The sequence below is a fragment of the Pempheris klunzingeri genome, chromosome 21 (assembly GCF_042242105.1).
Source record: "Pempheris klunzingeri isolate RE-2024b chromosome 21, fPemKlu1.hap1, whole genome shotgun sequence".
Taxonomy (NCBI): domain Eukaryota; kingdom Metazoa; phylum Chordata; class Actinopteri; order Acropomatiformes; family Pempheridae; genus Pempheris; species Pempheris klunzingeri.
The window spans coordinates 6,337,874-6,360,637 of NC_092032.1; the positions used below are offsets into that span (position 1 = coordinate 6,337,874).

Below are 22,764 nucleotides of genomic sequence, written 5' to 3' on the forward strand. Positions count from 1 at the left end.
CTTATATTGCCACGCAAATACTTTGTAATCTACGCCGCAGTTACAATTGAATGCATTTTTTACCTTTTAGAGTTAAAAAGCACAAAAGTTGAATACATTATGTACAGCATGACAGCTTTGTTGAAGGACAGCATTGCTTTATGGGTTCTAGTTTTTTGTTTACTGCATTAATGCAATACCCTTTGTGTTAATTCTATTCTGATGTGATAGAAATTGTACAATTTGTATAAATGTCACATCTCTGTATCATCGTATTCAAAGTTCTCCCTCAAAATAATTCACACATTAGAGATGGGCTAGTAAGTAATAAATGTCAGAAAATGTCAAATAAATTCTGATTTTTTTTTCTTGTAGTAGAATAATTAAATTGAACCGTGTTGTGCGGGTCATGGTCAGGGTTATGATTACAAGACATCTATCCATCATCTAGTAAAATAATTCACTATTATCCACTATTCCACTACTCCACTATTGCTTTTTGTTTGATATCTCAGAGCAAATGTGGTCTGTGCTGCCACAGCAAAGAAGAAACACAGCAAAGAAGCCTCAGCCACACAAAGGGAGCTTTATTTTGAAGAGTGCGACCGGATGTTTCATTGTGCCTCCTGTTGTTTCCAACTTGATGGTAAAGAGGCAACAGTGTAGGTTAAAAGTCAGAGACGGAAGTACGGTGCCGCGACCTGCGGGACACAAACTCCAACAATGGTGCTAAAACAGTGTCACTCCCGCTTCAGACTGCTTGGCGTTAAGCAGCCTGGGAAGAGGAATGACCTTTGTTTTAACCCAGACAGAGGGAGCGGAGCACCGTGTGTGACAGCCGGCACCACATCACCGTGGGTCCGCTGCATCGTCACTCCGCCCGTCAGTCACTCTGTGGAGCCTGGTGGACAGAAGCGAGTCTCCGCGCTCACACGGGTGTTTCTGAGAGGTAACTTCTTATGGTCTGATAACTAACAGTGTGAAACAAGGGCACCCAGCTGCGTGGCAGATGTCAGACAACAAGTGTGTGTGTGTGCTTTTCTGAAAGTCCAAACGTGTGCTCGTCTTATTTAATCCTTAAGTGGTCAAGATCTCTTTTGCAGGAGAGATCTGAGAACAACCAGCGGTCACTAAAACACACACCGGAACACACGTTCACACGGCGTGCAGGAGACAGGAGACAGGAGACAGGAGACAGGAGACATCAGGCACTAAAGGTGTCAGACTACGGTTCATTTCATTTAACTGGCGCCTGAACGTAACACAGTGGTGTGTAGGTGAGGGATGTTCAGGGACAGACAGCTCATGTCCTCTAGTTTTTAGACTTCAGTGTTAAAAGAGATGTGAGGTAGTTTGGCAGCTTGATGAATGAATGAATAACATGAGATGGCTGTCAGGCTGGCTCAGCAAGAGCTTTAATGGCAGCATAGTCAGAGTGGTGATGGTGGGGGGGTCTGCAGTTAGAACAAGTCTGTGGTTCAGAAAGCTGCCTGGAAAGAATCAAATGTAGACTGAAGATGAGGGGGATGTGGGCTGGGGTGGGCTGTGGAGGAAGGCCTGTTAAAAAGGTTTGGTTCAAAGCATGAGCGAAGTGTTGGGTCACTTAGATGAAGAAGATACGGATCAGATTATTTGCTGAAGTGTGTTTTTTTTGCATGCCTCGCTCCTGTGCAGTGCTTTGTAAACATCTGCACTGCTTACCAAGTTACCAGTTTAAGTGAGTAACTGGAGCCGAAGCTGAGGAATCCCTCAGCTGGACACATAGAGCAACTATTTACAGCTGAATCTGCAGGCATATTAAATAAAAAAAACAAAACAAAGGAGAGGAAGTGGTGGTCAAACTCTTTATAAGCAGCGCAGTGTTGGATATTTCTAAAGCCAGACCCTGATGCTAAATGTTTTCAGTAGAAACCTTTACCCACACTCACCACCATATTTACATAATATACTACGTGGCCTCTTATTTTCCACCACGGTTGGTGAGTTTTCTTCAACCTGTCAGCACTTTCTTTCATCATTCTTCTGATGTAAAACACCAAATATGATGCTTGGGCTTTACATGTGTATATAAATAACTATAAATATGATGCAACATAATCTTAAGTTCTGTAAAAATAGAAAAAATATATCGTGTTAAAATCTGGAAGGTAATATTGCAGCAAAGAAAGAAACATACCTCTCCAATTCTAGTGCCCAGGTAGTGCTTAGCTTCCTGGATAATCACTCTCCTCTTCTAACTTTCAGAGCTGAGTGCCTCCACCAGAGCCTTCCAGTACGACTTGAAACCAGGCGACGCAAAGTCTGAAGTGGGGAGGCTGCTTTTTGACACGCACGCGGTGGTGCGGCTGTTTGAGGAAAACGGTTTGGGGCTTCCTTTGATGCGTCAGACATGTTCACAATGCTGCTCCGCTTTGTTAGAAACAAGCTGTTGACTCTCCATGCCAATAACCGCCTTCCATGAACAGGCTTCACTACCCAGCAGGCTGAGGTGATGGTTAAAGTGCTGGTGAGGATGACCAACTCTAACATGGATGTCATCTATGGGGACATGGTAACGAAAGTGCAGCAGGTGAGACTGCAGGAGGACGTTTACTGTAGATGTAATTGTAATCATCTAATATTTTTTTTTCTTTTTAACCTGTGTGTGGTTTTGGCAGGAGATCATGCTGCAGCGTGTCATGTCTCAAATAGCAGCTGTAAAGAAGGACATGATAATCCTCGAGAAGAGCGAGTTCTCCACTTTACTGACAGAGAACGAGGTAAGTGTGTTAAACAGTGTGTTCTAGTGATCTCTCTGATCCATACATTCACATCCATGTACATAAACTACATAGACTTTTGACGAAACCACCGTCATCATCTACATGTAAATTGTTGTTAAGTTTGCCTAAAGTAGGAGCATGAATGACTCCGTGCACCGTATGCATCTGTCTGTTTTTCAATATTTCAACATTCCTCCCAGAAACTCAAGATCCAGTTATTGCAGCTGAAGGTCCAACTGGCTGTAAGTGGTTATTCTCATTTACTGAAATCAGTTTATGTCCAAGTTTTATGGCAGTAGAAGTATTTCATTTAGATGCATTTGATCCAGGCTGTTTTTATTAACTCGTAGTTTTGTTCTCCCGACTTTCCTTTGCAGGATGTAATGAATAAAGTGCGCTCAGACAATATTTTGGACATGAATTTGGAGAAAAGTCGTGTAAAAGAAATGGTAAGTGTTTGGAGATCCATCGACTGCACAAATGTTGTCTTTCATCTTGACTTGCTTAAAATTTCAGAGGTTAAAGCACGATGTCTTAAAATGTTACTTTTTCTGAGTCGACATAGATCAGATCAGTCATGTTACAGGTGGGACACGGGGCAGTCTAAGTAGAGGTTTCCTTTGTACTTACAAAGCTGAGAGGAACACTGTGTAAAATGTGAACCTGCCATCTTCTCCTAAATCCCACTCTATGCATCTCTCTCCTAAATGAAATAGAAAGCAGAGCACGAGAAGAAGCTTCTAGAAACACGAAATGACATTATGGAAATGGTTTGTATATACACAGCACACCTACAGTCTCATCACATCTGATTTTTCTGATCTGCTCATGATAACCCACATAATGTACAACCCATAAGCGATTCTGCACCGTCCGATATTAACATCTTGTAGGTCTTCGTCTGTTCGGCCTCTCTTTGATGTCTGATTATCTTTTCTACAGACGGCAGAGCAAGAACGCCATTTAACTCAGACCAACATGAAAATAGACACTGAAGTCGCTGGTTTGAAAACCATGTTAGAGTCTCATAAGCTGGATACTATCAAATACCTTGCAGGTAAGACATGGCACCATCAAATAATTACTTTTAATGGCAATTCAGAGTCTTTAGTGTATGTAGTGGGGGTAGAAACACTTTTTTAAATTGGGTCTTGAGGACATGTAATCCCCATCAGAGCCACAAAGTCTAAAAGTGCAACATAGTTTGTCAAATATAGTTAAACTGACATTGTGAGGAAACTGGATTATCAAGCATTTGGCAGAATACAAGGATATAACTGATCTCTGTTTTTCCTCTTCTAGGGTCAGTGTTCACCTGCCTCACTGTGGTCTTGGGCTTCTATCGCATTTGGATGTAAGCAGGATTATGATTATGATTTCCTCAGGTAACACTTGAACTTTCAATGCATCAATCGGACACCGATGCACTTTCATGTCGGAAAGTCTGCATTCTCTTCTCAGAAGAAGGAGTTATAAAAGAAAGGCTCTGCCACCAGACATTTTTTGAATCACTCATATTATGTAACCCCCACTGCCACAAGGAAGCCAGATCCATTATTAGGACGTCTACGTGCCATATGGAATAAATGCCAATCACAGACACTTTCATCATAGTGCAGTATTGCAAAAAGGCTGTCCTGGGAACTGAGCAATGTATAACATTTGAAATAGAGAAGGTATTATGTAAACAACAAGCTAATGTTATCTGTAAAACAATTAAAACTTTTATGTACTATATTGACTGGTCTTAATGATCTTTTTATTATATCTGACATCCAAAGTCCCAAGCATCATTCATAGCTCTTTTAAATAATCCGTTGGGAATTAGCATCTCCCATTGGTGGGGTAACCAATGTCCCCTTTATGTTCTAAGCAATTAACAAACTACTTGACTTAATTTGACATTTGAATACAATGAATCAGTATTTTTTATTACATAAGCATTCTCATTCTTATCCTTAAATCAAAGTATTATCATTGATGACTCATGACTCAGTCACATGAGTTAATAAACTATTTAACCCCGTCAGGCCAATCCTTTTTTAGCTGCCTAATTTTTTGGCTGCTGGAACTGTAGTTGACAAACACGCTATTAAAAGTACAGACAATTCCATACTGACCTCTAATTCAAACAGAAACTGAAGCTGAACTTTGTAAAAATGTTGTCATTATTTTGTATATGTATCTATCATGTAGATATTTGAGAGATTTGGGCCAGTGTGACTCTTACCCACTACTCTATATTATCACAGATATTTAACTTGTATCTACTGTTTTGGTTTGAAGATTCAGAAATGTTTTAACAGATCCTTTAAAATGAAGTTATTTAAATGAAATGTCTCAACTGTCAATAAATGTATACTTTGTGCCTACAAATGAAGTGTTGATGGTTTTGTGTAGGGATCATGGTCATGTTGTTATACTTTTAGTGTGCTGTACATTATATTATATTTCTCAATGAAACATGTTTATTTACTGGTTTTCCTCCGAGTTGCAAAATGTATTGATGATCCTAAAGTGAAAAGTAACATACGATGACTTATATGGTTCACAACTCAGTTATTTTGAAATATAATTTAGCTTTCATAGTGATGATAATATTTTTAATGATACCTGCGGGGAAAGGGGGAGAAATATAAGTTGTCTTGAGGTGAATTATGCCAGGAAAAGTCATTCTATGAGCTCCTGGCTTTTATTTTGAAAACCCGTTGAACCGGAAATGTTTTCCCTAGTGATCCACTGTCGAGTTCACTGTACCGCCTCCACGTGCATAGCTGTCAAAGACTCGTTTATCCGTCAACAACTGCACATGACAGCGTACTGTAAGTTGACATGTGTGTGGCCGTGCAAGCACAAAGCGCCATAAGTTGTAAATTACAGTTTAAAATGATTTTTTGACTTGTGGCGTCAAATCGGCTAACGGCTAAGCTAGGTAGATGGGCAACTGTGCATTTGACGCGATAGCTTGTGTTTGATAAGGATTTAAGAAGTGTTACGTTTTAATGTGCTTGGCTGCTTTGTCACCAACACGTGATGCTGAAATAGAACTTATCGTAATTGTTTTTGCAGGTATTTCTTTGTGTTTCCTTCACCACGATGGCTGATGCGTTCAGCAGCAGCTCGGAAACTGTCATTCAGCGAGCGGTGGAAGTTTCAGTGAAGACAAATACCCCTCTGGAAAAGCTTGAGGAGTTTTATCAGATCAAGAAGACTTGCGACTTCATCAGTGAGCGTCAGTCTGAAAAGGTGAGGACATGATTTTTTTTTACTTCGTAGTCATGTAAACATTTCAATACAAAAGCAAGTGAATAACTAGAGTAAACTCAGGATCTACAGTGAACCTGCAGGAACTGAAGATAGACAGGTTTGAGAAGTTCATCGATCTAAAATGGTTCATGTTCACAGGTCGCTCTGCAGTTTCCCGATGAGCTGCTGGTCGATAGCATTGCTGTAGCAGTGGAGATTGAGAGAAACAGTAATGTCAAGCCATTTATCTTAGGGGATACATCCTATGGCAGGTAACACACCAGGGTTAACTGAGACAAGTCTTGCTTGGTTTAGTCATGCATGCATGCTAAATGTGTCATTTTCAGTGCTTGGCCACACAAAGTGAAGTGAAAAGCCATTGCCTTTTATGCTTTACATGTTTTAATTTCCACCATCAGCATGAGTAATAATATGCCTTAGTGTAGTGGCTTATTGCTGCTGTACTGTGAGTTATGTTGATGTTAAAGCACATATTTTTTTGGGATGCGAGTTAAATGCTACCTGTCATTTAGCTATTCATTTACTTAATAGATAAATTGTTTAAACAGTTTTGTGTACGTCCCTCATTTTTGTCTAACTCCCTTGAGCAGTTGCTGTGTGGATGAGGTAGCTGCGGAGCATGTTGGAGCCGACTGCATCGTGCACTATGGCAGCTCTTGCCTCAGCCCGTCCAAAAGGCTGCCTGTGATGTACGTCTTTGAGAGACGTCCAGTGGATCTTGAGAAGTGTACTTCTGCCTTCCGAGAGCTCTACCCAGACGCACAGAGTCACGTCGTCATCCTCTACGATGTCAACTATGTTCATGTCATGAGTAAGCCATTCTATGACTGTACGCGCTTTAATCTGATGGTAAAAAAGAGGATTAGACCATTTATGCCATCAGGGCAGAAAGTATTGAAGTCTTACAGATTCACACCGTAGCTTGGTAAGTGTTTGTTAATGATTTCCTGTCAGCAACAGAATACAACATATTGTTTTATTTTTTCAGATCATCTTCTGACGCTCCTTTTGCCGGACTATCCGAACCTTGTCGTCTCAGAACTTGTCGTCGATGGGGATCAGTGTACCGGCCATGGCCTGACTGAAAGACAACACAATGACGTCTGTCTATCAAAGCAGGACAGCAAGCAGGTTGTTTGTCAGTTTGGAAGGCAGTTCTGTTTGAAAAATGGTTCAAGCGTCACGGATTACAGTATGTTCTACGTTGGCCAGGAGGGGGCAACCCTGAGAAACTTCATGATGACGTGGAATCGCTGCTCATTTTGTTCGTATGACCCCCAAACAGAGACAGGAAGGACTGAGTCAGTGAGCATCAACCGTACGCTGATGAAGCGATATTACGCTATAGAAAGGGCCAAAGATGCCAATGTGGTTGGCATCCTGGTCGGCACGCTCGGGGTGGCTGACTACCTCACCATCATCCAGCAGCTGAAGGAGACCATCCGCAGAGCTGGCAAGAAGAGCTATATGTTTGCCATGGGCAAGCTGAACGTGGCTAAACTGGCAAACTTTCTTGAAATTGACATTTTTGTGTTAATCGCATGTCCCGAGAACTCACTGCTGGACTCAAGTGAGTTCTATAAACCAGTAGTAACGCCATTTGAGATGGAGGTGGCCTGCAACAAGAAGAGGGAGTGGTCAGAAGAATATGTCACGGACTTTCGACATCTCCTGCCAGGTTAGATTGGGATTGTTTCACATCAGAAATTTCTAAATACACTCAACTTTTTTATGTTAAGGGACTGTATGAAAATTGTAAGGGGGGGTCTATATATTACTACAAAGATCCACATTATAGTGATTAAATGTTATATTTACCCTAATTCCCTTATATGAATACAGTTGATATCTTTATTAGACAAACATGTTGAGTCTGTTAAATGTCTCATCAACAGTTGCCTAATCAAGTCTTTTTTTCTTATTTATCTCAAACTTGCACCAGGTGGGCAGAGTCATGTGCCTCTGGCTGACCAGCAGGACGATGGCAACGAGACCGACATTTCTCTAATCACAGGAGCTCTGCGAAGCCAGAACCTGCTGAGCAGTGAGCCTGCAGAGTCCCCATACGGCTCCTCCGTGGTCCTCAGGAACCAGACTCTGACTGTAGCCAACACCAACTCAGCTGGTATGAGACAGTCCTGCACATGCTGCACATAAGACACTGTTTGCTCTCCTATGTCCACACATTCAGAAGTTTATTGTAGAATTCCACACACACACAGTAACTGTTGCATCTCTTGCATGTGAGCTTGGACACATTTATGCTTTCTCTTCTCAGCATCTTTCCTGGCAGAACGAAGCTGGCGTGGCTTAGAGCAGAAGCTGGGAGAGACACCGGTGGTGAAAGCAGTGAAGGGCAGGAAAGGCATAGCGATTGCCTATGAAGAGGAAGGACCGTTTTCATGATCATTTACCAGCAATGCACAAGTTCTCCAATAGAGTATTTAATCATGCCTACCTGCAGTTACACGCACCAAATATACATTGATGATGATTACTGGATGCTGTAAGTAATAATGAAATCAACACCTGATTCCACTAGTTTTTCTAATTGTATAATTTATTTTATCATCACAGAATGTAACCTATGTTTTTTGTCCAAACATTACAACTTATCACACACAAAATGTATTGTGATTATTGTGAAAGGGGGGTTCATTTGAATGGAGCAAAAGGTAAATTCAGCTGATTATGAAACGGTTTTGGTAGGGGGCACCTGACCAGTTTTCAGCTTTAGCCATCAACTATATTACTGGCTTTAGTATCTTCTCTGTTTACGTTCATTCAAATTACTGGTCATTGACAGGAACTTCTTCCACAAAGGATGCAGGAAATATACCAGTATTCCCATTACACTGTCCCTCCAACCAATCCTGGTTAACTAAAGGAAAAGAAGACATGATCAGTTAGTATCATATTTCTTAGACAGAACACAATATTTCTAAATATTTGGGATATTTGATTAATAAAACACTGGAGTTTCACCTTTAGAGAGGAATGTGATTGTATCTCCTTGATGAAAATTGAGATCCTCTGGATTTGATGACTCGTAGGAATGAAGTGCCACAAAGTGAATCTCTTTCTGTGGCTTTCCATCAGTTTGCTGTAAACACAAAACACACACAATTGATCATATTCTCCTGAGTTTCATCATAACTCGAGCTGAAACAAGTGATCCTGGTTTCAATAGTCTTGATGCTGCTTTCCCACCCTGACAAGATTTTACTAGAAACACCTGAATAGCATTTATCAGGAAGATACTAAAAGCAATAAGCAGGTTCTATTTATAATTATTGGCATCATCCTAAATGTGTAGTATCAACCAGAACAACAGTATTTTGTGAGGCCAGCATCACACTTACTTACCTCATTGACTTTACACCACAAGGTGATGCGCCCACCACTGGCACAACTCCACACACTTTCCATTTCTGCGTTGCCGTCGATTACACTCTGTTCAGTTACCTCTGAGGTCAAACTAAATTGAAAAAAAGGATTTAAATTCACACTCTGTAACACCACATACTGTTAAACTGGAAGATTATTTTTGTTTTAAATGTGCACCGTACCTCAAGGTGATTGCATTTGAAGGGAGATTCAGTTTCTTACAGATTTTCTCAATCAGTATCGCATAGGGAGACCCAGACGGTACAGAGACAGCAAAGTTGAATGTGAAATGGACTTTGATGATACATGAGTTGTCGGTGGGCTCTGCATCCTGCCGTGGAATGAAATCATCACACAAATCAAAGGAAACCCACCCTAAAACACTTAAATACTTAATATGTTGGCACATTTTGGAGAAATCAAGGACCTAATTTTGAATACCTTGAGCTGTGTGTCTCCACGGCTGTTATCACTAGGAGTAAGACCTTATATACAGGGAATATACGGGTCAAAATTTCTCTTGTGTTGCAGCATTTGTCATCACAGATGGATAGAGTTGGTCAAATACAATAGTATTTAGCACCAATCAGAGAACGCATAGTTTGCTTAAACAGTGTGTCAGATGAGCCTACCTTGTTTCCTTTCAGGTCTGGCTGGAGGTTCCCGAGCTGGAGGCTTAGATATTCCCTGTCCATGGTTAATACCGCACCATGCAAAATACAGAAAAAATGAACAAGATGTAATTAGAGCAGACAATAAAAGTTAGAAAATAAGAAATAAAGTTAATACGTTACCTCAGTCTGTTTAGAGGCCAAGGAGATCTCCAAACGTTCCAGGTAATTGTAAGGAACGAGTCCCCTCTATAATTGACGTGACGATGATGAAAACTCAGTTTACAGTAATATAATATGAAAAATGGTTTCTATGCATGTTGAAACACATGAAATGAAAAACACAAAGGCCAACTGGAGGTGTCCATAGATGCACAGAGCGTGTAGGTGGGGGTCTTACTCTTTCATTGAAGATCACAGATGCCCAGTTATCCGCCCCCTTCTGCAGGACAAACACGATATTGCCCGGCACTACAGCCAACTCATCACTGGTCTCTGGAACAAACTCAAACATGACGGTGTGGGGTACTCCTTCTAAAGCCCTGTGAAGACAGGAGACATCCACATTAAGATACCTGCTGGCACTCTTGTCTTGATTATTACTGTGAAATAATACAAAGTGATCCAGGAACATTTTCCTCTTAGGGCAGCAGGACAACTTATAGATTAGCTTAATGCCTTTCCACACCTATTTTATTTCTACATGAAGAGCTGATTTTTTCCATTTGTACATCCTCCAATGGAGGAGTGGAAAATCCATCATCTTTTACCAGTGTTATCAATTGATTTTGCCTCCAACAAGACTGAAAAACGACTGGACAAACCATATTTTTCAACATTGTAACTGCTGTGCTAACTAAATATAATATGTATTAAGAGAGCAACAAGCTTCTACTTCAAAGGGACTCCTCTACCTTAGAACCTCGGGTTCTTTTGGACGAGTTGGACCGTCTTCGACCTGTCGGATGAAAACAAAAACACAAAGCGCCCAATCAGTAGTGCTGGAAACACTTTTGGATGTAGTTGTTGCTGAAATGGTGCAGCGCAGCATCACAGCAATAGCATCTCAGTTTAAAAGGATTCATAGTTTTTGACATAGTAAAGTGTGGTATTACAATAAGAGCCAAAGAAGAACCCATACGTCACCTGTGGCTGTAATGGGGCAAATCCAGAGAACTCATCCTGAGGAATGACTGAGGCAACAACCTGAGAAATGAGAAACAACAGAAAAATGTAGGATACATGTCAGATAATTAATGAATTGCAGCATTTCCTCCAAAATTATCTCAGATGTATTTATCATTTATAAAGCAAGTACTTTATTAAGACAAAATCACTAATTAGGTGATTTACTGACATTTTACTGAATTAGATGATGTGGGAACAACTTTTATAAAGCAAAGGTATGTCATCAGATGAAGTGTTACCTTAGCTTTGCCCAGGTAGTCCTTCTTCTCAAGCTCAGCAACATAGTGCTTATTTGGTTTGAATTGCACTTTTGACGGGAACTCGACTAGCTTGAAAAGTTTCTGTTTCTGTTGGACAAATTGCATCACAAGGAATATTTGAATATTTGTCGAGCGTTTCTGATGTGACAGAAAACTGATTCAGTTGCCAACACCATTGCTAATACGCAGCATCACTTGGACCTACACCAATGTAAATAAACAGCACTCTCCATGTCTTATCCTTAAGCCTTCACTGATTAGACCGTTTTATGTATCTTTATTTCGGCTTATATAGGGCTGTTGTTAATAACTGACTGGTTACTGACCAGGGTAGATTGCAGAGCTCTGTCGATGATATTCAACTTGCTTTCCGTCTTGTAGTCAAGAGCCTTGACAAGATTTTCTTGGGCTTTTTCCCACTTACCCAGCTGAGCCTCAGCCAGGGCCATATTGTGGAGAACCTGTGGCAGATATTGTATTAGAAACTTGTCACTATTTTAGGTGTTTTAAATCCCTCTTGTAGACCACAGTTAGGTATGATATTTAAAGAGTGGCTGATATTAAAATAAAAACAGACAAACTGTTTTTGAACCATTGGTTTTAACATAAAAGGGGTCATTAAGGTAGATTGGAAAAGGGTTAATGTACTCTACAGCTCTAAACTGTTTGACAGTGGTAGACAGAATAGGGAAGAGCAGCGTTATGTCCTCTGCTAACTTGTAAATGACATCACATGGAGGTATTACAAGAACATATATAGAACTGACTAGAGGCCTTTTAATGCTTACCTCACATGCATATAATTTGTATCTGAGACCAAGTGCCTTGTAGTCAATCAGCTGGTTGCCTCGTAGTGCTTTTAGGGCACGCTGGAAATCACCTAAGCTCTCTTCATACCTTTGAATAGAAATAATCCAGGTAATTACTTCTGCGTGTAATAAACCACAAGACTTGTGAAAAATATTAGTAGTGATGAGGAATCAGATATTTAGTATGCTGAATTTTGAAACATGAATGCGTCTTGCCTCTCCTTTTTGTAAAACGTGATTCCTCTTTGAAAAAAGGCAACAGCCAAATGTTCATCCTTGCGTATGCTGCAATCAAACGCCTGAAATACATCAGAAAATACAGTAACTTCCTCTAGAAGAATAGAGAAACGGAAAATTCTACTTCTTCTTTACCAGTGACTTGCACTTTCAGACTGTTAAATAGCACAGCATTTGATCTCAGCTTTATCCAACACAACCGGACAAGATTTCACATTTTGGTGAGTAATAAGCTATTACAAAGTAAATGCTGCAGGTATTTATGTATAATGATTTACACTCATTTCTGAGGTAAAGACAAACCTTTTCAGCAGCATCCAAGTCTTGGTTAAGAAGATGGAGACAGCCAATGTCAAAACAAATTTTGGAGTTTGGTTCTTGGATAGACAGGAAAATCCTGAGGGCCTCCGGCAAATCCTGTCTGTCAACACAAGTCACAGCCTCGTCCCAGTGGCGCAGAGTTTCTACAAAAGACATAGCAGCTGATTAGGAGCACACTGAGCTGCAGACCACACTGATTAAGCTCTTGTGATGTGTGCCAGTGAGATCAGGAAGTGTGATGACAGCAGCAGTGTTGCTACATTTATATCCACACCAAAACTACACAATTTGTAAGGTCCAATGGTTGCTGCTTCCCCTCCCCCTCTTGCATCTACATAATAGTTCAGTGTTTGTGTGTATGTTTCTATATTTTCCCATGTCACACTCTCTCCTAACAGTTTGCACATCACAAATGGGATGCATTAATCTCGAGGAAGGGAAACGATCAATCTTTTCTTAGCCTCTATGTTTAGGAGGGATGATACATACAGGAAGTGTAAGAAGACATTAAATGTAAAAATAGATTATTTAAACATGCACTCGTCTTATCAACACGCAGTGGTCCACTGTACAGTGCAAAACTACAACTTCCGGAAAATGCTTTTAAAAACACATCGCTTGTAAACAGTCTAAATACCACGCACTATAGCGCACAATATGCCATCCTGGATTCTAAAACAAGTGAACAATTGCAACAATGCGACTCGTTTTTGTGTTGCCCACTTTCTGTATCCCAAAGTAAATACTGCTCTTATTTTGAAAAGACAGAAATGCGTACTTCCGTTATTCGTCCGGTTGACTCTAAATCAGTTGGCTTGATGCTACATTATCAGACAACGGACCTTAATGATACGTAGGCCAGTGAAAAGGGAAATATGCGGCGATTAATAAGATATGTGCCTAATGCTACGCTATAGATGGAGAGCTCATGTGCTGTTAAGTCGGTTAGCTTAGTGTAGCCTCTTGTGACCGTGTTTACACAAAGCTAGCCGTCCAGTTGGCTAATGTAAGCTAGCAAAATGGACCTTGGAACAATGTTGTACAACAATTTAATAGATGTTACATGGAGCACGACGTCCTTACCATTAGATCAACTTGTCAGCACTTACAGGTTGCCCCAAATTGCCAAGCTCGATAACGGTCAGTAACTTTCTGTCCCTACCAAGTTTTCGTTTGCTGGATGCTAAATTGCTAGTTAGCGGCTAAAGTAAACTAAGTCGTTTGACATTTTTGCGTTTGATTTTCACCATCACATCTCAAAGTTAAGCAATGCTGCAGCTCTCTTGTTGAGACTTGGGATCTGTCTCGCTGATTTCAAATAATAACGTTGACTAAGTTAGTCGGTGTTATTTCACACATGTGCTGTAACCTCTCTGCTCTGTCTGCATGCGAGGAAAGTCAGCAAGTCAGAGTAAAATCAACTGTTATCATAAGAGCGATAGTATTTCATGTCAGTGTCAGCACACAAGTCATCCGGAGACTGTGGCAGAGACAACATGCACATCATCATACAGACACGCTCAGCCCAATGTCGTTTTAAAATGAAAGTAAAGAAGATGAATAAGATGAGGAAAAAAAGAGACAACTGCAGCAGGATGGGTGCAATGTGATAAGAAAAACAAAAACAGGAGAGTTAAACGAACGTAGATCAGAACTACAAATAACTCTATCAGAGGATCTGGGAATTTACTTCCTCCACAGCTGTTTTGCCTGACAGAACTAACATAAGCATGTTTATTGTGATCTTTGTGAAATCTGCTATGGTTGTTATTCTCCATCTTCTGTTGCACTCAGTAAAGCCGCTCCTGCAGAATTGTGGTGGCTCTGTGTTCCCTTAAATGGTGGTGCTTGCTTTTTTAGAAAAGTATGGATTTGGGCATTGATCGTTGTCCCTGGGGGATTTGACTGTAGTGTGCTGAGTAATCTAATGCCTTGCCAAGCTCACAAGTTGTAAAAAAAAAAAAAAGGGAACAGTTGTGCTTAGCTAATTGTTTTTTTTATTCTTGCAGGCCAGTTGGTTGAAGGGCTCAGAGATAATGACTACCTCTTGATTCATTCCTGCCGTCAATGGACAACGATTACTGCTCATAGTCTGGAGGAGGGACACTATGTCATAGGGCCCAAAATAGAGATCCCAGTGCACTATGAAGGTGAGCTACATCTGCACGGACGCTCGATGCTCTTGAATTTTCTTTACATTGTTTTTTTTTTAGGGGATTTTTATTGCATCGTTGTCAAAAGATCTTAATAATATGTAACCTTATCCTGAATCTTTTTTTGTTGATACTTGCACAGTAAAGTATAACCAACGCTTGAGCCTGTCAGTTGCATCGTTTTTTTTCCTACTTCAGGTCAGTTTAAACTCCTGGAGCAGGACCGAGATGTCAAGGAGCCTGTGCAGTACTTCAACAGTGTGGAGGAGGTGGCCAAAGCGTTCCCCGAAAGGGTATACGTGATGGAAGAAATCACATTCAATGTTAAGGTACTTATCCATTGAGGGGATTACGGTGATTTGTTGTGGATCTATTTTGGACTATCAATGCCGTGTTACTTACTTATGTAGACTTCCAACTGTGATAGGGATATTTGATCAATTAAGACTAGAACCCTCTGCAGTTTTAAAAGTACTTCTCCTGAATCCTAACCAATATGACATAAGCAATGTTTAGGGATACTGATTGGTTCATTACTTTCATGTCATGCACATAACTTGCCCAAACCTCCTGGGTTTACAAGACACAAGAATTGCAGTTGCAGTGTTAAAACATGTTATTATTATTTTTTTTATTCATTTAATTATAAAATTACGAATTATTTCAGAGCTCAGCCTTAAACAAAATGTTCTGCCTTCTCTCCTAAGCTTGGCTCAGAAAATCTGCAATAAAAAATTCCCTTCCTAAAGCATAACTCGGAGGACATTTTACCAAAACGAACATTCTAGTAAGTGGGACAGCCAAATAAAAAATGAACCTCATTCTTAATCTCACCTAGTTTACATAACAAATACAGACTGTCTTCCTTTGGAGCAGCATTAAACCTGCCCAGTGGTAGTGTTCCTGGGCACAACTGTGCACAATGGAATCTTTGTCTTTTGTTTAAATTACACTTCACATAAGGCTGCCCACAGCTATAGCTATAGCCATAGCTGTTCTTTATGAGACAAAAGGTCCACAATATTTGTTTATACCATATGTCCACAGATCATTTTCTTATACACAAGGAGCATTTTGTCTTTTATCTCTTGATTATCACAAGGTAGTCTGTTATGGAAAATCAACGACAAATTGTTCACATAAAGCATTTCAACTCATTGGCACAGGGATGATCATGTGAAATGTCCCAGTTGAATATTTTTTTTTGTCTCTGATCAGACATCTTCACAAACCTATTCCAAAGCTGTAGCATCTGACACTTATGTCTGATGTTGGAGGCTCCCATCCCACATCTGCACTAATGGCCAAAGTCAAAGTAAATTTATGGACTCCCAGAAAAGATTGAATAGCGCTATGTTGCTGTTACATGATGTCACAACGTGTTTATTCACGGAAGCCCCCAGAGTCAGACACAGGACACATAGGAGTTATAGAGCTGAGTGTAAGTGTGAAATTCTAGATTACCACACTGTTTAGCCCTTTTCAGTACAGATCTCAGTATTCTACCCACCACTGACAGCGTCTTTAAATGTCATGTGCTCGTGCAAGGCATTTATACTCATCAGTATATGATAACTCTATTGAACTAAAATGAAACACAACTGAACTTCTCTCCAGTGAATTTTGTCTAAAATGTGCTATTTTTTATTTTGTCTTGATATACCACAGCACTATTCGGCAGCAATGTTCAGCATCATTTGTAGATTTTCCTTATGTTCATTGGGTAAAACTTCATCATCTGCGCATAGTAATATGCCCACAGTCATAAATCAAATCGTAAACTCTAACTGAACTCTCTATTTTTAGCCCTTCTCTCAGATTTTTATTCGCAAGAGAATTTATTTCTCTGCTGTTATTAGATTGTTCAATAAGGTTTACAAGATTTGTAGCTCTTGCAGAGCCATTATTTTATAAAACATTTACTGACACTAACACAAGACATGATGCTGTGCATGCATGCATGTTCCTTTTTATATACCAGTGACACAATCAATGCTTTCCTTAAGCACTTAAACCATATTATGTTTTCACAGATGGCTTCGGGGGAATGCAATGAAGACACTGAGGTTTACAACATTACACTAAGCACTGGTGATGAGCTAACATTAATGGGTCAGGCTGAGATCCTATATGCAAAGAGCTTCAAAGAAAAGTCAAGACTCAACACAATTTTTAAGAAGATTGGGAAGCTAAATTCTATCAGTAAGATCGGTCGAGGCAAGATGCCCTGCTTAATCTGCATGAACCATCGCACCAATGAGAGCATCAGCCTCCCTTTCCAGTGCAAAGGCAGGTTCAGCACCTGTAGTCCGCTGGAGCTTCAGATGCAGGACGGCGAGCACACCATCAGGAACATCGTGGAGAAAACCCGCCTCCCTGTTAACGTCACGGTACCTAGCAGCCCGCCCCGCAACCAACATGACATCCATCTCATCCGCGAGGGTCACCGCTACAAGTTGGTCAACATTCAGACGAAGACGGTAGTTGTGTGCTGCATTCTGCGAAGCAACAAGATTATTCCCATCCATTTTCCCTTTCACATGGCCATGCCGAGATTTATTATTCCAGAGGAACTCCTGCAGGGAGAGTTGTGGCTAGACACTATGGTACATCGCTGGTTTTCCTTCTGCCAGGACCAGTTTGACATAGACAACTATTCTCGTGCTGTCCGGGATGTGCGGACAGACTGGAACGACGATGGTAAGAGCCCTAAGAAATGCAGTGGGAACGGTAGTTGCAGTGGAAGCAGCGGAGGCAGCAGCGGCTCCAATGGATGTTCCAACCACATGCAGATTCCCAGCTCTTTAACTTACGCCCGGGATGAACTCACCCAGTCCTTCCACCGACTATCAGTGTGTGTGTATGGCAGCAACCTGCATGGTAACAGCGAGGTCAATTTGCAGGGCTGCATGACACTATGTGGAGATTGGGGGCTTCTGCCCTCTGACAGCGTACCGTCAGACTCGGGAGAAAATGAACACTTCTCCCCTGAGCTGTTGGATAGCACAAATCAACAACCATCCCTCAACAAGTCGGATGTTCCCTATGAGGAGCTGTGGTTGGATAACTTGAGAGGTCAGATTCCCAAGTCTTCCCTAAGTGAGGGAATTCGAGGCATCAACAACGGCTGTGTTACAACAGCAGCCCTGTCACACCCAGTCTCTTGCACTCTCGGTGCAGTAACCAGTTCAGATGCGTCTCTTACTCCACCACCGGTCCCACCCAAGTCTGAAGCTGTGAGTATTTTATGCTTCAAGTTTTAATCCTCAAGATTTCAGTTGTGGTTGATTGGGGAAACACCCGTGGTTACTGTGGTAACAGCAAGTGCAGTTTGATACTACAGCAAACACTCCTTGAGCAGCCTCTTTGTCAGAAATACAACAGGGGCAGCTTGTCTATCAGTTCACAACACAACTAACTAAACTCACACTGTTTCAATAAAGAGGTGATTCAGTGATAATAGCAACAGCGATTCTAATTTCATGCTACACACAGCAGGAGTAGTTTGCCACACAGCAGAGCACAGTAAAGTTGGTAAAGATTCATTGCTGATGAAAATGGTGCGAGAAATGACAGGTCTTGTTTTTACCATGGTGTCAAACACACAGTGTCCCCTGTGGCTGCTTCACAATAAAAGCCGGTCCAGTAGTGCCAGTTAAAAGCTTTTGATGTGAAGCAGCAGCAGCAATAGGATGTTATGCTCGTAATTTACAGCTCTGTCAGGCGTGCAATAAACAGTTCGGCTGTTATGAATGAGATAATGTTGCACCTGATTTCATGCATACAGACTTTGCCACATCATAAAACGCAGACCATAAATAGTATCAAGATTTGGGGTTGATTTCCTAAAAATTATAACTCATTATAAACTATAACGTTAATCACCTTCAGTTTGATGTTGGTTTTGCTGTCAGTTTAATAGTCATTTCATTTCCCCCTCTAGGTGAAGGAAGAATGCCGTCTTTTGAATGCCCCACCAATCCCTCCACGAAGTTTGAAACAGATGCCATCAGTGCCCATCCTGTCTAAGCCACGGCAGCAAGAGACTCGGTCTCCAAGTCCAACCCTCTCTTATTACTCTTCTGGTCTCCACAACATGTAAGACTTGGAACCATTTCGCATCACTGCTGTTCATAGGTCATTAAAATAGCAAATGAAAAAATCAGGAGACAAAAGTGAGGTTGTATAAATTCAGACAATTCATCCTAAAATTTCTAGTTTTAAATACTAATATAAGCTGACATCTACTAGAGAACCATGTCCTCCAAGTGCTCCTAATGCCATTTGCAAGATTCCACAGCGCCTAAAGAAAAACAACCAGTTAGCTTTGTAAACACCATGGCTGAGAAACAACCACCAGCAATAAAAAAAAAAAACCCCAAAAAATCTTTATTTCGAGCTCCGTGGATTATGGTTCATGTTTTGGTTTTATTCTGGGAACACACAGGAGGCAGAGGCGTCACAGAGCGCCATGATTTGTCAATTTGAGCAGCAGTGATTCTGCTCCTTTGCTCCTCTATCACACGTAGAATGGGTCTTTATCAATATCCTCATGTAGCTCATGTATCCCCGTAGCGGGCAGCCCTGTGGTCCTGCCTGTCGCCCAGGGCTCACAATCTCCCCAGAGTTCTGAACCGTAGCTCTGTGGCCCTGCAGTGGTGTGTACCATTGTGGACACCGTTGCATACTTGCCCTCCTCAGTTGCTATGGTTAGCCTGCATGTCCATGACAGCCTCTTTTGACAGGAGGGGCTTGGAGGCAGAACTGAAATGCAGGGGAGAAGGAGGGGGAGGGAGCTGATGTTGTACTCTTTCAAATTCTGCCATCGGTAGCTTTAACTCACATTTGCATCCTGTAAGAGCCATAAAAAAAGTATTTGCTTTAAATGTTAACCACTGAAATCATATAAGGTGTTCATTATACCACAGACAAATCTTCTGTTTTTCCATCAGTGCTGGAGCATGTGAGCAAGAGGCAGCTGAACCACAGGAGCAGAGTCGCGTGTGCTACCCCTGCAACTGGGGTAAATCCAACAGCACTGAGCCAAATGACACATTGCCCAGTGGTAGCCTGCCATCGGAAGGGATGTCCTCCAGGTTGTCTTGGCCAAATAACTTCAGCGGAGGAGAGTCGCACAGTATGGATGAATTCCTGCCAGCCAGCTGTCGAAGCTACTACAGTTACCCCAGGAAGAGATCCCCGAGCACCTCAAAAACCTGCACGTCCAGCCTTGTTGACTTTGATGACCGGGAGCAGGCACACAGCAGTAAGGACTTCAGGCTGCAGAAAGCTTCTCTGATTCAGTTCTGCACCAAATCTTCAAGTTACAATTCAGAAATGTACAGAGACAAACCAATAGAAGAATCTAACACTAAGCAGAGCCTTTCTTGCCCCATCTTACCACCGAGAACACCAAAATCAAATGCCATAAAGATATGCGCAGATTTACTGTCAGGATCGGTCAGTGACAGTAAGCAGGAAACTTCAGATTTCTCACTTGCTCAACAAGACCTGGGCACAAAAGAGATATATTCCATCTCTAGCTCATTAACTCCCAACTGTCCATCCTTCTCTCCCACTGCACAGTGGCAGCCCCCGTCCAGTCTGGCAGGCCTGTCTATTGAAGAGGTGGCCAAATCTCTGAGGTTTATTGGCCTGCCAGATGACATTGTTTCTCTTTTTGTGTCTGAGAAGATTGATGGGAATTTACTCCTGCAGCTCACTGAGGAGATTTTGTCTGAGGACTTCAAGCTAAGCAAGCTGCAGGTGAAGAAACTCATGCAGTTCATAAACGGGTGGAGGCCCAAGATATAACAGGATATGACACAAAATCCTATTAAAAAGCAGAGAAAGACATGCCTTCGGCATATATGCTATGCACACCAAGCCAGAAAGAGTTTCTTTTTGTATGATATGAATTCATTTCCTTGTTACTATATTGTGGGGAAGATGGTGCTGTTCCCCAGCCCACGTAAAGTCTGTGACTGTTATATACTGACTGAATGGAATCATTTGGCACTTTCATGAAGTACTTTTTTACCCAAAGCCTACTAGTGTTCACGCAGTTACACAAATCCTAATTTGCACCGACAAATTTATGACAAAGACAGGCAAACTTTATTAAGAGATCTGCCTGATTGGATATTGTATGCTTTTATTCTGAAAGGGGAATATCACAACTTTCCAGGAAAACCAAAACAGGATGGACTATAATGTATTGTTAATTTACCAAGTGAAAAAACATTGTAAAAAGCAGTTTGATTTTAATAGTGGTCAGATTTGCCAGATTTGACAACAAAAAGGTTTAATTTATTATTATCAGTTCTAAACATGAATCAAAATATTTGATTTAATTCACTACGGTTGAATGAAGTCAAGACCTGCCTGCTGCTAACAGGTATTAAGATGCACTTGCACATGTTCTTTTGAAAATCCGCCCCTTCGAGCTCGGTCTGAATCAGTGAACATTCATAAGTTTTCTTAACAAGAATCAGTGGATGATATGAACCTTGTCTCTAAAGCCTGTGGTATCATACTGATGTACAATTCCTTAGAAAATGAATTGGAAACACGAGACAGGGGAGCTGTGGTATTACTGAATATGAGTTCATTTAACAGCTCTAAATACATTATAAAATCCTTTCATTCTTGAGTTCTGGTATGTTGAATAAAGCCAAAAACATCAGCTTTTAACGTAAGCGGAGAAGCTGTCTGTACATCAATCTGATACCAAGTGGGCTGGTTTACTGTCTAATTCTAGACAAAATGTTGCATGTATTTAACCCAACTGAGCTTTGTTGTTTGTTCTACTTTAAGGAGCTATGCTAGTAAGATTGAGCCAAATCAAATGATCATCACGGTCAATAGCAACAAGATGTCATATTTGCCAACTCTTCTTATGCAAAGCTTTATTTTGTTGCCTTTTTAATCTAAATTTAAATTCAACTATATTACTACTTGCTTTAACCTACAACATCTCTGCTAAAAAAAAAAAAAAAAAAAAAAGGAACTTAAGGTTGTTTATAACTGAGAGACTGACAGAGGCCTAACAAAACAATGTCCTAAACTCTAAAACTAACATGGAAATAACCAACAGAGGTTATGGACCACGACGCTCTACATAAAACAGGAAATTATGCATCATGCACTTTGGTCGATTTCAGCTTAATTAATTGCAGTTAAGATCATTAAATATAAATCTATGAACAGAAGAGTTTCTATGTAGAGAGTGAACGCACCACATGCTTTTTCAAAACTAAAACGGTACTTCTCCTTCGTCCTCATTGTATCTATTGTAAGTGTCCTCTAATGCAAGAAACAAGTAAAAGATAGCTTTGCTGCGCCTTAACCCAGAGACCTTAAAGTATCTAATATTTCACTTCGGCTTAACATTTTCATTTAGTCAGCCTCTTGAGAATATATATTCGAACAGGAACATGTTAAGTGTATATTTCTGTAAGCCTCAAGAAGCATGTAAGCGAAAATTGAAAGTGATCAGCTAAAATGAAATATTGGTTTGTATTGGTACCAAACTTTTTTTTTTTTCTATATCCTTGATTCAGAGTTGATTTATTTATGCAGCTATTGAACATAATGCAGAAATATGCAGAACAGTTATTGTCAGGCTGTTGGTATGGCTGATACATGAGGTGCTTCAGCAACAACAGCCTTCCTACTACCCAGGTCTCATCTGATGGCCAACAGCTGGTTTTTTTGTGTTTTCTTTTTGCAGCGGGGTGTTACATATTTTACTTGATATTATTTTTTATGGAAGTGCAAATGTAATGTCA

General features: G+C 40.8%; 4 protein-coding genes across 4 annotated transcripts; 3 read left to right on the forward strand and 1 right to left on the reverse strand.

Annotated features, from left to right (window-relative positions):
* Positions 1-695: 695 nt before the first annotated feature.
* Positions 696-5,104, forward strand: mcur1 (mitochondrial calcium uniporter regulator 1). The gene is made up of 9 exons (XM_070853064.1): positions 696-928; positions 2,224-2,340; positions 2,445-2,548; positions 2,637-2,738; positions 2,942-2,983; positions 3,119-3,190; positions 3,458-3,511; positions 3,684-3,798; positions 4,044-5,104. Exons 1-9 carry the CDS (start codon positions 703-705, stop codon positions 4,097-4,099), a joined length of 888 nt encoding a protein of 295 aa, XP_070709165.1. The 5' UTR covers positions 696-702; the 3' UTR covers positions 4,100-5,104.
* Positions 5,105-5,485: 381 nt separating this feature from the next.
* dph2 (diphthamide biosynthesis 2) lies at positions 5,486-8,421 on the forward strand. The gene is made up of 7 exons (XM_070852610.1): positions 5,486-5,563; positions 5,811-5,987; positions 6,147-6,259; positions 6,599-6,819; positions 6,997-7,686; positions 7,951-8,133; positions 8,287-8,421. Exons 2-7 carry the CDS (start codon positions 5,838-5,840, stop codon positions 8,412-8,414), a joined length of 1,485 nt encoding a protein of 494 aa, XP_070708711.1. The 5' UTR covers positions 5,486-5,563; positions 5,811-5,837; the 3' UTR covers positions 8,415-8,421.
* ncf2 (neutrophil cytosolic factor 2) lies at positions 8,187-13,041 on the reverse strand. The gene is made up of 15 exons (XM_070852609.1): positions 12,804-13,041; positions 12,480-12,562; positions 12,243-12,351; positions 11,781-11,915; positions 11,434-11,541; positions 11,153-11,212; positions 10,921-10,964; positions 10,407-10,548; positions 10,190-10,255; positions 10,028-10,082; positions 9,837-9,880; positions 9,578-9,726; positions 9,375-9,486; positions 8,994-9,111; positions 8,187-8,889 (listed from the first exon to the last, which is right to left on the reverse strand). The coding sequence occupies exons 1-15, from the start codon at positions 12,975-12,977 to the stop codon at positions 8,798-8,800; spliced, it is 1,491 nt and encodes a 496-aa protein (XP_070708710.1). The 5' UTR covers positions 12,978-13,041; the 3' UTR covers positions 8,187-8,797.
* Positions 13,042-13,636: 595 nt separating this feature from the next.
* On the forward strand, positions 13,637-21,406 carry garem (GRB2 associated, regulator of MAPK1). Its single transcript, XM_070852608.1, has 6 exons — positions 13,637-13,961; positions 14,831-14,971; positions 15,173-15,303; positions 17,008-18,210; positions 18,918-19,072; positions 19,927-21,406. Exons 1-6 carry the CDS (start codon positions 13,841-13,843, stop codon positions 20,786-20,788), a joined length of 2,613 nt encoding a protein of 870 aa, XP_070708709.1. The 5' UTR covers positions 13,637-13,840; the 3' UTR covers positions 20,789-21,406.
* The last annotated feature ends 1,358 nt before the right edge of the window (positions 21,407-22,764 follow it).